At 41.8% G+C, this 15,847-nt stretch overlaps 2 protein-coding genes across 2 annotated transcripts; one reads left to right on the top strand and one right to left on the bottom strand.

The window, feature by feature from the left end:
* Positions 1–200: 200 nt before the first annotated feature.
* hsp90aa1.1 (heat shock protein 90, alpha (cytosolic), class A member 1, tandem duplicate 1) lies at positions 201–5,177 on the bottom strand. Its single transcript, XM_067572515.1, has 11 exons — positions 4,987–5,177; positions 3,533–3,682; positions 3,071–3,437; positions 2,822–2,955; positions 2,402–2,707; positions 2,144–2,309; positions 1,829–2,019; positions 1,567–1,714; positions 1,180–1,448; positions 734–1,067; positions 201–616 (listed from the first exon to the last, which is right to left on the bottom strand). The coding sequence occupies exons 2-11, from the start codon at positions 3,680–3,682 to the stop codon at positions 507–509; spliced, it is 2,175 nt and encodes a 724-aa protein (XP_067428616.1). The 5' UTR covers positions 4,987–5,177; the 3' UTR covers positions 201–506.
* A 2,299-nt stretch (positions 5,178–7,476) lies between these two features.
* On the top strand, positions 7,477–15,283 carry wdr20b (WD repeat domain 20b). The gene is made up of 4 exons (XM_067572516.1): positions 7,477–8,099; positions 11,454–11,636; positions 11,731–13,143; positions 13,425–15,283. The coding sequence occupies exons 1-4, from the start codon at positions 7,851–7,853 to the stop codon at positions 13,479–13,481; spliced, it is 1,902 nt and encodes a 633-aa protein (XP_067428617.1). The 5' UTR covers positions 7,477–7,850; the 3' UTR covers positions 13,482–15,283.
* The last annotated feature ends 564 nt before the right edge of the window (positions 15,284–15,847 follow it).

Genomic DNA, 15,847 nt, shown 5'->3' with positions numbered 1-15,847 from the left:
GTGAGAGTAGACTGAACCATGCAGTGTTCACTGAAAATTCCAGAACACCAACGAGGGAGTTTATAAATGCGTGTCAATATACCTTTATCGTCCTTCCGGTAAAATATAACCTTTCAAACAATTTTAGTTTGTAGGAACCGAACAAAGTGTTTAAAATCAGAAGTATGCAAGGATTACAAAAATTCAAGAGATTGCAGGTGTTATTTGTAAATACATTTTATTACAAATTTGAATGCTTTTCATAAAAAATGTTACAAAAAGGCACATATGTCAAATTTCCAGTGACTTAATATTACTTGTATTGGTTTCCAGTAGTTTTACGTAAGCAGCTGATATAATGTACGCTAAACCACATTGTGGGCTACATTCATCATTCAGTTATCATAATAACAGTTAACATTACTGTTTAAGAAATTAGAGTTGTGTTAGAATTAAATTTCTGTTTGAAGAAGCAATAACTTACAAAAATAAAAATTAAGAAAGCAAGAAAGAGTCTACTAAGTATTTTAGTCGACTTCCTCCATTCTTGATGTGTCATCATCTCCTTCCAAAACTGGCATATCTTCATCAGCAGGCTGAATGAGGTCGTCGACTGCGGAGTCATCATCATCAATGCCTGTGAATGTGAAATGCATTCATTAGTGACCAACTTTCTTATTAATGTAAATAATAAGCAGACTACTTCCTGTAATGTTTGTAATGCCAGCAGTCAGAGAGAAAAAAAAAAACTTACCAAGACCCAGCTTGATCATTCTGTAGATGCGGTTGGCGTGTGTCTGTGGGTCCTCCAGTGTGAATCCTGAAGACAGCAGGGCAGTCTCGAACAGGAGGATGACCAGGTCTTTCACGGCCTTATCGTTCTTGTCAGCCTCTGCTTTCTGCCTCAGGGTCTCGATGATGGGGTGGACGGGATTGATCTCAAGGTGCTTCTTAGCTGTCATGTAGCCCATGGTGGAGTTATCTCTCAGGGCCTGAGACTTCATGATCCTCTCCATGTTGGCTGTCCAGCCATAAGTACTAGTGACGATGCAGCACGGGGATGAGACGAGGCGGTTGGAGACACTGACCTGTAAAAAATGAATATTTGTGTTATCGTCATGATCAAAATGCAATAAATCCAATTTTATTAGCTTATTAATATTGGACAAATAATATTATAATATTAAGAAGTAATATTACCTTTTCAATCTTCTTGTCAAGGATGTCTTTCATGATCTTGCAAAGGTTCTCAAATGTATTTTTGAGCTCCTCCTGCTTCTTCTTCTCCTCCTCATCCTCAGGCAGCTCCAGGCCTTCCTTGGTGACTGAAACCAGGTTCTTGCCATCATACTCCTTCAGCTGCTGGACGCAGTACTCATCGATGGGCTCAATCATGTAAATAACCTCTAGGCCGGCTTTGCGAAGGCGCTCCACAAAGGCAGAGTTAGCCACCTGGTCTTTGGTCTCACCTGTTAAAGTTATTTTAAGTTCATTACATCAATTACATCAACTACTAAATCACTGTTGAGAAAACTTTTAGCAAAAGCATGGAAGCAAAAAGAAAGGAAATTGAATTGAATAACCAACCTGTGATGTAGTAGATGTGTTTCTGGTTGTCCTTCATGCGTGAAACATACTCTTTCAGGGAAACCATCTCGTCTCCGGAGGCTGATGTGTAGTATCGGAGCAGCTCAGACAGTTTCTTCCTGTTCTGTGAGTCCTCATGGATGCCAAGCTGAAACATAAAATGATGCGTTACAAATATTGAAATTAAATCCAAATCTGAAATTCAAATCTTCCATCTGAGGGGTCAGGGTTAAATAAAAGGAACTCGGGTGCATAAACCTACCTTGATGTTCTTTGAGAACTGCTCGTAGTACTTCTTGTAGTTGTCCTTGTCCTCAGACAGCTCAGTGAAAAGCTCCATGCACTTCTTAACCAGGTTCTTGCGGATGACCTTCAGGATCTTGCTCTGCTGCAGCATCTCTCTGGAGATGTTCAGGGGCAGATCCTCAGAGTCCACCACACCCTTAATGAAGTCTGAAAGGAGACAATGAAGTCAGACTTGTCAGCCATACAAAGGAAGCAAAAAGGTAAAAACCCAATAATCTTACTAATAAGGAGAGCTCATATTATCCTATTATGTATGCAGTGGGATACTCACTGAGGTACTCTGGAATCAGCTCCTCGCAGTTGTCCATGATGAAGACCCTGCGCACGTACAGCTTGATGTTGTTTCTCTTTTTCTTGTTCTCAAAGAGGTCGAATGCAGCCCTCCTGGGCACAAAGAGCAAGGCACGGAACTCGAGCTGACCCTCCACTGAGAAATGCTACAGAGACAAGAGACAGGTAGGAAATTATTAGCTTTAAAATATGACTGTCTGCAAAGAGAGTTGAGTAGTCATCAGTAGATTTAGCTTACCTTGACAGCCAAGTGGTCCTCCCAGTCGTTGGTGAGACTCTTGTAGAACTCTCCATACTCCTCATTGGTGATGTCATCAGGGTTACGGGTCCAGATGGGCTTGGTCTTGTTCAGCTCCTGAGCATCAATGTACTTTTCCTTGACCTTCTTCTTCCTCTTGTTCTTGCTATCCTTTGTGTCCTCATCCTCATCAGAGCCCACATCCTCAATCTTAGGTTTGTCCTTGTTCTCAGCAGCCTCCTTGTCAACTTCCTCCTCCTTCTCTCCCTCATCAAGGTCCACTTCTTTCTCTCTAGTCTTCTCCACCTTAAATATAAAATATGAACAGTGAATTTTTGTGTTAAAGCATGTCAATATCATTGGTTTTTATTAGGTTTCAAGTTGGCAAACTCTTTCTAATGGGCTTTTATAAGAACTTACATAAAGTGTAATAGGGTAGCCAATGAATTGTGAGTGTTTCTTCACAACTTCCTTGACACGCTTCTCCTCGCAGTATTCTGTCTGATCTTCTTTGAGATGTAGGATCACTTTTGTGCCTCTGCCAATGGACTCTCCTAAAAGTAGCAATAAAATCAATCATGAGAGCAGTGCCAGTTAATTAATCAAACAGTATTAAATCATGCCAGTTACTGATTTCAGTGCTATGGTAATGAGGAGAATAAAACTTACCGGTGTCAGGTTTGACTGTGAATGAGCCTCCAGCTGCAGACTCCCACACATACTGCTCGTCATCGTTGTGCTTGGTGATGACCGTCACCTTCTCAGCCACCAGGTAGGCAGAGTAGAAACCAACACCAAACTGACCGATCATGGAGATGTCAGCTCCAGCCTGCAGAGCCTCCATGAAAGCCTTGGTGCCAGACTTGGCAATTGTTCCCAGGTTGTTGATCAGGTCAGCCTTGGTCATGCCAATACCTGTGTCAATCAGGGTCAGTGTGCGAGCATGCAGGTCGGGCCTGATTTCAATCTTCATCTCCTTGCAGGACTCAAGTCTGCTGGGGTCTGTCAAGCTCTCATATCTGATTTTGTCCAAGGCCTGTCAGAAAGGGATACAGGTGTTAAACAGGTGCTATTTGTCTGCTTTCATTACAAGGCAGGAACATATGATGAGGAAGTGCTTAGTTTACTTACATCTGAGGAGTTGGAGATGAGCTCCCTAAGGAAGATCTCTTTGTTTGAGTAGAAGGTGTTGATAATGAGGGACATCAGCTGAGCAATCTCAGCCTGGAAGGCAAAGGTCTCCATGTCCTCCTCCATGGCGTGTCCAGCGTTCTCAGGCATCTAAAGGGAGGCACATATTATGTTATGTTTTATGTTTTGAAAAAGTGGACACCTGCATACCTGTATACAGACAGGTGAGTCGGAGATAAAGCAATGACATTAATTGGCTGGTTGTTTTGTGTGTGTATGTGTATATATATATGCAGGCTTATTTTCTTTTTCTGTGAGAAACACCTGATGTAAATTTATAAGTGTTGACAGTATGTGGGAGCTGATTCTTGTTTTGAACGAATGTTTTATGTTTTATCATAAAATGTTAATCACAGATATAGGTATCACTATACTTAATTGTATATGTATGTGACATAAAGTCTCTCGAATCTCTGAATCTGAATTAATAATAATAATAATAATTCTGTATAATGTGTCTCATACTCAATAAAGTTTAAATTTATGTGCCACGTTTGGATTTGATTTCCTGCTTTCCTGTTATATTTAAAGGCTCTTTCTCCCCCTTGATAAAGATAGCCATATGGCTTGAGGGGGAGGGGGAGGTTGCAATTGGTGATGGTAGACCAGCACATGTTCCTTCCGTCAATCAAAGACTTGTCAGTTGGGAAATGGGTGGAGTTCTGATCCTTTTCCCAACCCCCCCAGCTTCAACATGTGTCATTTAACACCTTTATGTTAAAGGAAGGAATAGTGGAACAAAATCAAAGATGGAAGAAAAATCAGATTTGGCATTTAACCATAGTGCATTAATTACTTGCTGATTATTTTCATGAATGTGTATGTATTTAGAAGAAAACTGGTCTGACATTAGTCCTCAGTAAAACACATTCGTGACTCAAATAGGCCCTATAAAGATTTGAATCCATATTACTCAATTGCATTCAAACACAGCCTCTACCTTGATGTTTTCTTTTTTCTTTAAAAAAAAAAAAAAAATTCTATGCCAAGGTGTAAATCTCATATGTCTGCTCTTTGTGCCAACTGGTTTTCCCTCTCATCCGCCATTGCTCTCACACAGGGTCACCCTCCATGCCATGTGCTCCTTGCATGTTAGTCTCACAAAGATACTGAGAGAATATTGAGAGAATATTCTGTCATACCACTAATAACTGATATCAAACATCTGAAATAAGTGTACTTTAATTTATGTTTGAGCAGTATATCATTCTTTTTTCTTTTTCTTTTTACTGTAATCTATTTAGTAGTGAGTATTTGTGCCTGTCTTCCTGTGCTCTTACCATGTAAGAACCCAATTTACTGTTAATTTTACTATTGCAATAATTATTGTTTCTTTTAAAGTGCAATGCTGAGAAAGTGCTGTATTAGAGGTATTTGAGGTGTTCCAATCTTACCTTGAATATAAACTTGGTCTTCTGTCACTTCTTGAAGATAGTCGTCCAATGTATCACCTTGTCTTCTCTTCTTGAAAAGCTCCAAATCTGCGCTTGCTGCTGCTGCTGCTGCTGCTGTGAGCAGTATGTCTGTCTTGGTGGTGTGTTCAAGTGAGTGTCTTTTCACTCTATGCAGACCCCTTGAACGGCAAATGTCTTTTTATACTTAAGGGGTGGTTTCTAGAAGCTCCCATTCAGAAGCTTCCAGAAGATATGTTCACTAGAGTAAGAGGAGGGGGGGTTGCTAAGAAAACCCAGGAAGGGGGGTGGCGAATGAAACACCAGAGCCCTAAATTTTATGTGCCCTTATAGGGCTGCGGAGTCACAAGGAGTGCCTGTCACTCAGGATGAGAGCTTTCCTGATAGCTTGTCTGGCTATTAGGCCCCATACTCCCCTTCAAGCGTCACAGCTGTGCATTGCATGTGCTATCAGCTGCTGTCGAGGTGCCCAATTGGACACACACAGACCATTGGGCTTCCTATAGACAGCAGGCCCATGTCTTTTTTTGGTCGGCAAGATTGGGGTGATACTACACGTTTCACATATTTGAAGAAGTTGGAGAGACCAGTACAACTCACATGCAGAATATCTCAGGGAAGCTCTTGTCAGTGCTACACAAGAATTTGCCGCTGAATCTCCCTTTTATCTTTGAACATAACTAATGATAATAAAAGTTATTATAGCAAGTTGACAAATAACTCTTAACATGAAATCCAATTTTCAAGAGCTTTCAGTCACATCTTGTGTCCGTCATCAGCGGATAGCAAACAGAATCAGCTGTCTGAAGATGTTTCAGAGCTATTGGCCCACAATTGCAAAAGCTTGGACTCTAATAAAATGTACAGGTGCATTTGGTGGGACAATCAGCAGGCCTGATGGGCTTATGAGCAGACAGCGTGAGGGAAAGTATGGGCTTCAAAGTTGAGCAATGTGGGCCCTACTCTGGGACTTTGACATGTACTGTATAGTAGGACAGAGTTTAAAATTTGATTCTAAAATGTACCGAGAACCAGTATAATCAAGAACTTTCTGTGTCATGCAATGCAAGATGATTTTTTGGAATTTGTTTCTGAGTTGAAGGAGGAAGAAAACCTTGGAAATGCTTTTACACAGGGAATAATAATTACATATCGTTAGGTTTAGCAAGTTTGCAAAACATACAGTATGTTGATGAGAGCTTTGAGAACCATGACAAAAAGGAAAAGGTTCAGCCTCACGAGCACACTCAGCATTGATTGACCCCCTTGCTCTCCATAAAATTTGTAATATAGCATAAAGAACTCAGAGAGAGAGGTTTTTTCAGTATATGACTACACTGTACATCTTTTGTAAGATAAAAGACTAGAATTCTCTGGTCCATACTAGGTGCCTTCAGCTGACCACAGGATGGCAGTGTATTACACTTGCCACAGATCTGTTATGTAATCTAAATGTTTCCAGTTGATAGCAGACATTACTAGAAGCTGACTGTCCATGTAACTAGAGCTATAACTGTTGCAATCACTGTAAGATGATATTTTCTGAAGCGGAGAGCCCCTTTAAATATTTTGCAAGAATAGACGGTGAGTCCATGCTTGTGTTAACTGAGCAGTGTGAGGACATGTGCTTTTCAAGAGCTGGATGGTGGAAGTCTACGTCCTGGGGTAGATCTTACTTTAATTATTTGATCACAGCAAGTTAAATCTCAGTCTAGGTCCTGTCTATTATACCTTTTTGATCATCTGTGTCCCATTGGGTTTGAATTATCATTATTATTATTATTATCATTATTATTAGTGATTATTAGTAATTATTTCTTTATTGAATTTTACATAACACATGATTATATCCACAGGTGGATGCATAACAAGTCACTTAAGTATATCATATCGGACCGTACATCTTGCTGTAACCACAACTGCAGACCATTTCTCTTACCCCCTCCCCATCCTATCCACCCCCGATAACCCTCCCACCATCCCCACTGATGGGCTGAAATAATACTACAAAGAGGATTTTATAACATAACATAGACTGATGTTTTTCTGTATTTTTGTCAATGCAAAGGATAATATGGTTATTATTGTAGTGCTTTCTCTGGGTAAAGAGAACAGTTTCAGTATATAAACATATCCAAAAATAATTGCTGCTTGGCATATGATATTTCTAAACTTGTTATTCTCTACGTAATTAATATGTCATAGTGACTTATTTATTTAGTTGTTGTTTATTATTTATTGTTGTTTATTGTTTACTTTGTTTGTGCTGGTAATATTCCAGTATTATAGACATATTCCAGTAGTATAGACATTCAAGTTATCACACTATTACAGCTTTTTTTTTTAGTAAGTAGACAGTAAGTAGTCAGATGTAAATATTATTAAACAATATTAAACATCTGTTTATCGTATTTGAAGCCGGTTTCCACACTTGTGTACTATGTTTATATTCCTAGTTGTGTCTCACATGACTTTACATTTCCCTGTACGCGTGACTGCTGGACCTTAATAGAAAGTTACACATGGTGTCTAGATGGTAACCCTAGATTTGCGAAACTCTCGCGAGCCGCTTCAAAACACTCTTGTCTCGCTGTTTTATGATGTGACGACGTTACGGTTAAGGTCTGATTAGGTTTAGGTACAAACACCACTTGCTTAGGGTTAGGAAAAGATCATGGTTTGGGTTAAAGTGATCATTTGAAACGTGATGTGGGTTAAATTTACTGCTTCATTACAAATCTCGCGAGAGTCTCGCAAATCTATGGTTACCAACTAGGCACCACTGCTACACATGCGCAGTGAGTAACATCCGGGGGTTCGGACAAGGATGAACGCCAATTTCCAAGATGGCGGCGGAGGGAGGAGGGAAGGAGATGAACGAAATTAAAACTCAATTCACCACTCGGGAAGGCGTCTACAAACTCCTCACTCACTCCGAATACAGCCGGCCGAACAGGGTGCCTTTCAACTCGCAGGGCTCCAACCCCGTCAAGGTCTCCTTCGTCAATGTAAACGACCAGTCCGGCAACGGCGACAGGATCTGCTTCAATGTGGGCCGGGAGCTCTACTTTTATATCTACAAAGGCGTGAGGAAGGTAAACAAATACAGGTTGCAGCCGCGAAGCCCGCACTGTCCAGGAGTTTGATTAGGCATCTTTAAACGTGTTGCACCCTGGCTGTCAACTCTCCTGTCGTCTGTCATTGAAGTGCGCAGATTGTCAAGACAAGGCCATGTAGCAGACCGAGCTAAGTTAGGAGCTAATTAGCATTCTCAGCTAACATCGCCACAGTTGTTGTTTTTTTTTTTTTTGCCTCGCTGAGAGGTGAAGTGCACTTTAAAGTCCGCAAGTCTCTCGGTTTGCTTGAGTTGTCAGTCAAGTGACAAAAGATTATCCAGTGAATTGTGTAACTCTAGAAATGGCTTGTCATGTCATGTGTCATGATGTGTTTGTTTATCTTCTTTACGCCGTAAAGACGTGAGTGAAAAGTTGTCAGCAGCACTCACCAGCAGTGTCTATATGAAATAAGTGTTCACGTAATGAGACTGTAAGTGAGGAGTGTTTGAATACTCGTGATGTAATGATGTGTGCACTCCACTGTCAGGGGTTTTGGATGTGATGCAATGTGATAGCACTGTTTAGATGCTCACTGTGATGATGATGATGATGATGATGATGTCATTGCAGCAAGCCACGTTTGGTCTTGTTGTAGCAGGGATGGTGACTGGCAGTGGTGATCATGCTGATGATGATGTGGTTGTTCCTGAGGCAGCTACAGAATAATATGCAATCTAATAATGGCCGAGAACTAGATCCAGGTCTACTCAGTGGTCTCTTAACAATCTCACAAAATAGTAGAAACCATAAGAGGAAGTGGCCGTCTCTCTTTATGTAGATTTAAACCAGCCAAAGACATTGTAAACACAGCATTTGATTTTTAAATATGCACCAGTATATTAGTCAGTGTCGCCCAATGTTAGCTTATAGAAGAGATAATAATGGTGTTTGTCCAAAAATTTTTCCAGATTGTGACTTAAGAATGTAAGTATTTTTTAAGAAATGTCATAATATACCAGTTCAGGGTATCAACAGAATACAATGATGCTACTTGTAACACATCTGTAAAATATCTAATATTGGTATTATCTCCAAAAAACAAGGCTGTCCCCATTAGAAAGTGTTTTTCATCTCGAGTGAAGCAGAGCCATAATAATTTGTTGAAAGACATAGCCAAACCACATTTCTGCCAGGGATGGCTGGACCGAAGAAGAGCTGAAATGATCAACTGACTTATTAGGAGGTTAAAAGTGAAAGTCTTGTGTGTGTGCGCTCTTTGGTCAGAATAGTGTCACCCTCATATGTAGATTTTACGTACAGTTATCTGCAAAATGTCATACTTATGTACAACCCTAATCACATCACGGCAGTACCAGTACAGCAAAAAGGTGTTGTTTACCTCGGTGATGTGTCGGAGATTTGCCCTAATTGTAATAAGTGCCTGTTGCCTGCAGCCCCTGATCTAACTAGCTCACTCTGACTGCATCCTCTTTTTAACTCTCCTCCCTTCCAATATTTCCACTTGGTCAGCTGAGAAAGCATGTGAGGAAAGATGACCACATCTTAAAGTAGACTTGAAGTCAGACTATGAGTGATCATGGTTGCTAACATCTAAGGCTTCATTACAGCTCCAGTAACACGGCAGATGAGGGCGGATCAGAAAACGGTGAAGCTGTTATCTGTTAGATGAAAGTAAGAACAGCATTAAAGGAGTTGAAAAAGGCGTGCTGCTTGATTGTTGATGGTGATTAGAGTACAGGTTGGCCACAACAGTAGGAGGCTCAGGCTTGCCTACTAATCTCAGTATGTGAGGGAACACTGCATAACTATTGAGTCTGCTCGTCTCTTCGTAGATATATTTTAATTGGCTCCAATTCTGACTTTGGAGTTGCCCTGCTGAGTGGACCTTTAAAATGTTACTGTCATACTCACAGCCAGTAGTCTAGACTTTGCCTCTGTTTGAAGTAATTACTTATGTGTGGATTTTCATCGAGCTTGGCTGGAAATATGCCACCCATCTCTAACCAAAGTGCACAGAGGAGATCTAGACCAAGCAGGTCTTCGGTTGTTTATACCCATCACTCTTTAGATTGCTGTCTCTTGCTTGTGGCTGTGCTATGGAATGATTTTACTCAAGATTGTCTAAAATATTTTGGTAGTCAATAAGGCAATTTTAGCAACACTGTGGTACTTGAAATGACAAAGTCTGCCAAAGATCTTAATTTCATTAAGAGCCGCCTGGCTCACTGACAGCTCTATATTTGCATTCAATAAGCTTTCTCTCTGCCTCCTTTCATGCACCCAAATCAACCACAAGAGATTCAGAACAATAAAGCATAAAACTGTCACAAATAACAAATAAGCACTGGCCCAATGCCAGATGCATTCCTGCCTAGTTTAGCAGCTTTGTTCATCGGGGTCTGTATTGTCATTTTCATTTTAGACCCACTATAAGTTTAGCTAATATTGTTGTACATTTCTCTTCCTTTTTATTTAAAGTAATGAGACACATTTTTCAGTGATGAATGGGTTATGTTTGGGCTGTTAACTTGCACAAATAATGAATGGCAGTTATGACTGACTGCATTCATTCTGTTAGAATTTACAAACTTGTGTCACATGATAATGGAAAATATACTTTTGATAGATTTAACAGCACAGTTTAATGTCATGAAAACTTCAGTGTCATGCTTGGTTGGTTTAAATCAACTAATGTGCCTTTAACCACCTGTTGGAGGACAAAGTTTAAAGTTAACCTACATTAATCTGGCAGTGCTGGGCTTCCTCCCCCTTTTTGGATAATGACTTCCCATGTGTCAGAGTGAATTATTGTCATGCATCAGGAACACTGGATAGCAGCCATTTGTGCTTTTGATATATTTGCTCCTAACAAGCATTGAGAGATTTTAGCTTAGTGTTTTTCTGTAGGCTAAACGTTTGTTTGACACCATTTCTGGTATTCCTGATCCTGGATAAGTTTTCCCAGGCCTGGTATGATGTGATGTTCTTTACTGTGACTCAAAGATAGATGTGTTACTGTGTCAGTTTTCCTGTATGAGGAATCCTTGGAGAAAAGTTCAGTCAGTACAATTCCTTCAACTCCAAAAAACCCTTTTCCTCTTTGATTAGCTGAAGAGATGAGTGGGAGTGAGGTGTTTTGTGACTGCAGGTGATTTTAAAAATACTGACACTTAATTTTTGTCTGATACCTAAAATCACTGACTAAAATTAATAGCAGTTGTGCTGATTCAACAAACAATGAAGGAACACATTCCAGTTTTAGGAGTTGTTGGCTTGTTTTCAGTGTTCAGGGGCCTTGTTGGGGGGGAAATAATTTGGCCCACAATCTGTCACTGCATTTTACTAATCTGTGTGTATTTCCTATCATTTTAGGCTGCTGATCTTAGTAAGCCCATAGACAAGAGGATATACAAAGGAACGCAGCCCACATGTCATGACTTCAACCCCATCACGGCTACAGCAGAGAGCGTCTCCTTGCTTGTGGGCTTCTCAGCGGGCCAGGTGCAGCTCATAGACCCAATAAAGAAGGAAACCAGCAAGCTCTTCAATGAAGAGGTGGGTTTCAGTCAGCGTCTGATGTATTGTTAATTAAACAAACTAAAATATGCTGAAGACAACTTTTCTCTCCGTTTCTCTCTCTCCCCCTCAGAGACTTATAGACAAGTCACGAGTAACATGTGTACGATGGGTTCCTGGTTCGGAGAGCCTGTTTTTGGTGGCTCACTCCAGCGGCAGTATGTATTTGTACAACGTGGAAAACACCTGTGGCACCACAGCACCTCATTACCAGCTCCTTAAGCAGGGTGAAAACTATGCTGTGCATACCTGCAAGAGCAAGTCAGCCCGCAACCCCTTACTGCGGTGGACAGTTGGTGAAGGGGCGCTCAATGAGTTTGCCTTCTCCCCAGATGGCAAGTTTCTGGCTTGCGCAAGTCAGGACGGCTTCCTGCGGGTGTTTGGCTTTGATGCTGCAGAGCTCCATGGAACAATGAAGAGCTACTTTGGTGGCTTACTATGCGTGTGTTGGAGCCCAGATGGACGGTATATTGTGGCAGGAGGGGAGGACGACCTTGTGACAGTGTGGTCGTTTTCGGACTGCAGAGTAATCGCACGGGGACATGGTCACAAGTCGTGGGTGAGTGTGGTGGCATTTGACCACTGCACCACCAGTGTGGAAGACGGTGACCCCCCTGCTGAGTTCAGTGGTAGTGATGAGGACTTCCATGAGCAGATTCACTTTGGGGCGGGCAGAGACAGAGCTAACAGCGCTCATTCTCGGCTTTCTAAGAGAAACTCTACAGACAGCAGGCCTGTTAGTGTGACCTACCGATTTGGCTCAGTGGGCCAGGATACCCAGCTGTGTCTGTGGGACCTTACTGAGGACATACTCTTCCCTCATCTCCCTTTGTCCCGCACTAGGACTCACACTAATGTTATGAGTGCCACAAGCCCTCCAGCCACTGGACAAACTACTACTACTACTACTGTAACCACCACCACCACCACCACCACTAATCCCAGTGGCACCAACGGTAAGGACAGCGTGAGCAATAGTAGCACCAGTGGCAACCCAGCTAACTCCCTCCCGAACACCCTGCCTCGGTCCAACAGCTTGCCACACTCCTCCAACCCAGCAGGGGGCAGCACCCCCAACAGTCACACAGGCGGCAGCAACAGCAGCAGCACCACCAAGGGAAACAGCATCATCGACAGTGCTTTCATCGCCACCGGCGTCAGCAAGTTTGCAACGCTGTCGTTACACGACTCGCGCAAGGAGCGCCACGAGAAGGACCACAAGCGAAACCACAGCATGGGTCACATCAGCAGCAAAAGCAGTGACAAGCTCAACCAGCTTAGCTCATCACGGACGGCAAAAGCTGACGCAGCAAAGACTCTGGGCACCACGCTGTGCCCGCGCATGGAGGAAGTGCCGCTGCTCGAGCCGCTGGTGTGCAAGAAGATCGCTCACGAGAGACTCACTGTGTTAATCTTCCTTGAGGACTGTCTGGTAACAGCCTGTCAGGAGGGTTTCGTTTGCACATGGGCTAGGCCCGGGAAAGTGGTGAGTGACAGGCCCCTCGAGGATACTGTCATGTGACACCTCTAAACTCACATTGTTTCCAGTACAGGCATTTCTTTCTGCATTCAGAAGCCTTTATCTCCACTGTGTGCAGCCAAAAGGTTTTGGTTATTTCAAGATTTATACTAAACCCTCAGCATTTTCACGGTTATTAGCACATTTCCTCCGACAGTAAACCTCATGGCCTCATTATTCTGCCTGTTTGATTACACTGAAGATACACTGTTGTTTGTTATCAATGTGTGTTATCTGTCTCTCCACAGGGATTGCTATCATCTCAAAACAACCCAGCCAACTCTCCCAGTGGAACAGTAGTATAGCCCCAGTGCAGGTGCTGCTAATGACAGCTCCATGCAACAGAGACGGGGATGACCAAGGCCAAGGCCCTGCAGCGCTTCTTCACACACTGTCACACACCACATGACCTCCAGCGTCACCTTCATTCTCACTACTACTACCAACCAGATGCTCTCTTTGTGTTACTGCTCGTGTTTAGATAACCGATGTTGGTCAAGCCAGGGTTTAGAAACTCGACCCCTTTTGTCTCGGGGTGGAGGGGGGGGGGGGAGTGAAAAGGGTGCTATTGGAAGTAAGAGGGCAAGCTTTATATCGTCCAGGAGGTTTATGGGAAGGGTTGACTGGCTTATTGTTCCATCTACGGTCATATCAAGTCACGTCTAGTCTGAAAATAATAAACTCTGTTACCCAATCCTTTGTGCCTGTAGATCTTCAAAGACTAGACGCAGCCTCTACCTAACCTTCTGTGCGGGTTTAATTCGGATGTTTTTCCTATGTCTTTCTTATTTAACATATTCACCAACAAAGGGAATAAGATGAGGGATTATTTTGACGCAACAGCATATCCCCCCAATGCCAAGTATCTTTCATTTTTTTACCTCCTGGGCGATCCCCTCATGCAGCCACAGTCTCCAACACCTGTTCAAGAGAGACTGCTTTTTTTTTTTTACTTCCTTTACAAAGATTTTAATCACACTTTAAGTGTATTTGCACAGATTTAGTTTTTCTTCCATTCTTGTTCTCCTGTTTTGTTTTGGGTTTTTTTTTTTTCCCTCCCCATTTTGAGTTCATGACGGTGGAACACAAGCAAAACATTTTGAAGACAGCTTCGGAAGCACTTGGGGAAACAGCTTTTTGTTGCCCTCCGTCTCAACGCTGGATGCTGCAATCATAGTTTTTTATATGGAAAAAAAAATTGTTTGCACTTAATAGTTTGTTAGAGGAGAATGGCTTTACATTTTTGGAGTGTGTAAGGACTCCTTGACAAGGTTGAACTATAAATAGAATTAAAAAAAAAACCTTTGTATCTATTGAACATTTATTTTAATATTGTTTCAGATTAAATGGGCTCTGTATTATATGTAAATATTGTACTTCAATGATTTATGGGTGAAATGATCATTACATTAGTTCAAAGATCCTCATTTCAGAAAATAGAGATATTTCTAATACAGAAAATCTATACCTAATATTAAAATGAATCTTGAATATGCAGGTGAAGATGTTTTTCTGTTGTACATAAAGAGAATTCAGGTGTATTTTTATTAATGAAATGTTTGGTATAGGAGATGTCTATGAAATCCTCTTTATCTAACAGGTAGTGCTGAATGCTAGCTAGCCTGCCGCTGCAGATTCCTTTACATACATAGGCAGGTAGGCGCAAGACGCAGCGGTCTAATTCAGCCATCACTCCGAGCTCAGGTAAACTACAGGAAGACTAACGCTGGCATAGTCCCTCCCCCACCCCACCCTACCCCTCCCTTCCCTTCCCTTCCCCTCCCCTCCCCTCACCCGTTAGCACTAGTCCCATCCATCAACATGTATGTGAATTCACTTTAACTAACAAACAAGACTGACAACCATGTTCTGCGGATGGGGCTGAAATCTCTGACTCCTGTTATTATGAGTAATAATTACTGAACTGATGCTGAACTTGTGAACAAAACATCTGACACTGTGTTGATTAGCAACTGATAATTTCAGCACTTTATGATGGTGCAAGTGCTTGAAGTGAGGGTGTTTCTGAATCACCCACATATAGGAAGACTGAGGATTTTAACAGTGGGAGCCTTTTCCTCCATGTGACGCCTATTAAAACAGCTTTGACAGACTATAATGTTCCATCTGTGTCACTTATTAAGTGTATAAACTCATCACATGAATCCTTGTCTTCATGTAACCTAATGTGTGATTATTAGTCTAGGGTTGGAATATATGTTCGTGCTTCACGAGAGGCCTGAGTCAGCACCCAACATGAATTTATTAGGTATCCTGCTGACAGAGCAGACAACCAAACACTGACTCATCACTCCACAGGCAGTTGTACATAAGTGTGGCACTCGTGTATGCTGGTGCAACATTTTACCTGTAATTTGGTTACATGGAACAAAAATGCTTCTTTCATATCCTGATAGATCTTTTTGACAAAACTGGTATTATCTCAAGAGATGAACACTGATCTTTGAGGTCATGACCTGGCATGATCACCTCCATTACAAGTTATGGGAATAGAAATACAGGACTACAGTCCAGTCTAAAATATATTCCACAGCATGCACACACAAAGGAGTAACAATTTGACTGTCAATATGGTAAAATCAGGCTTTTATAGGTAGGAAATACAGGCTGTGTGCATATATATCATTTACTGGTCCTGGCAAGTGTAAAC

Source organism: Thunnus thynnus, chromosome 18 (genome assembly GCF_963924715.1).
Source record: "Thunnus thynnus chromosome 18, fThuThy2.1, whole genome shotgun sequence".
Lineage (NCBI taxonomy): Eukaryota > Metazoa > Chordata > Actinopteri > Scombriformes > Scombridae > Thunnus > Thunnus thynnus.
Note: the sequence above shows the minus strand (reverse complement) of the source record. Positions and strands in the feature narration are given on the sequence as shown.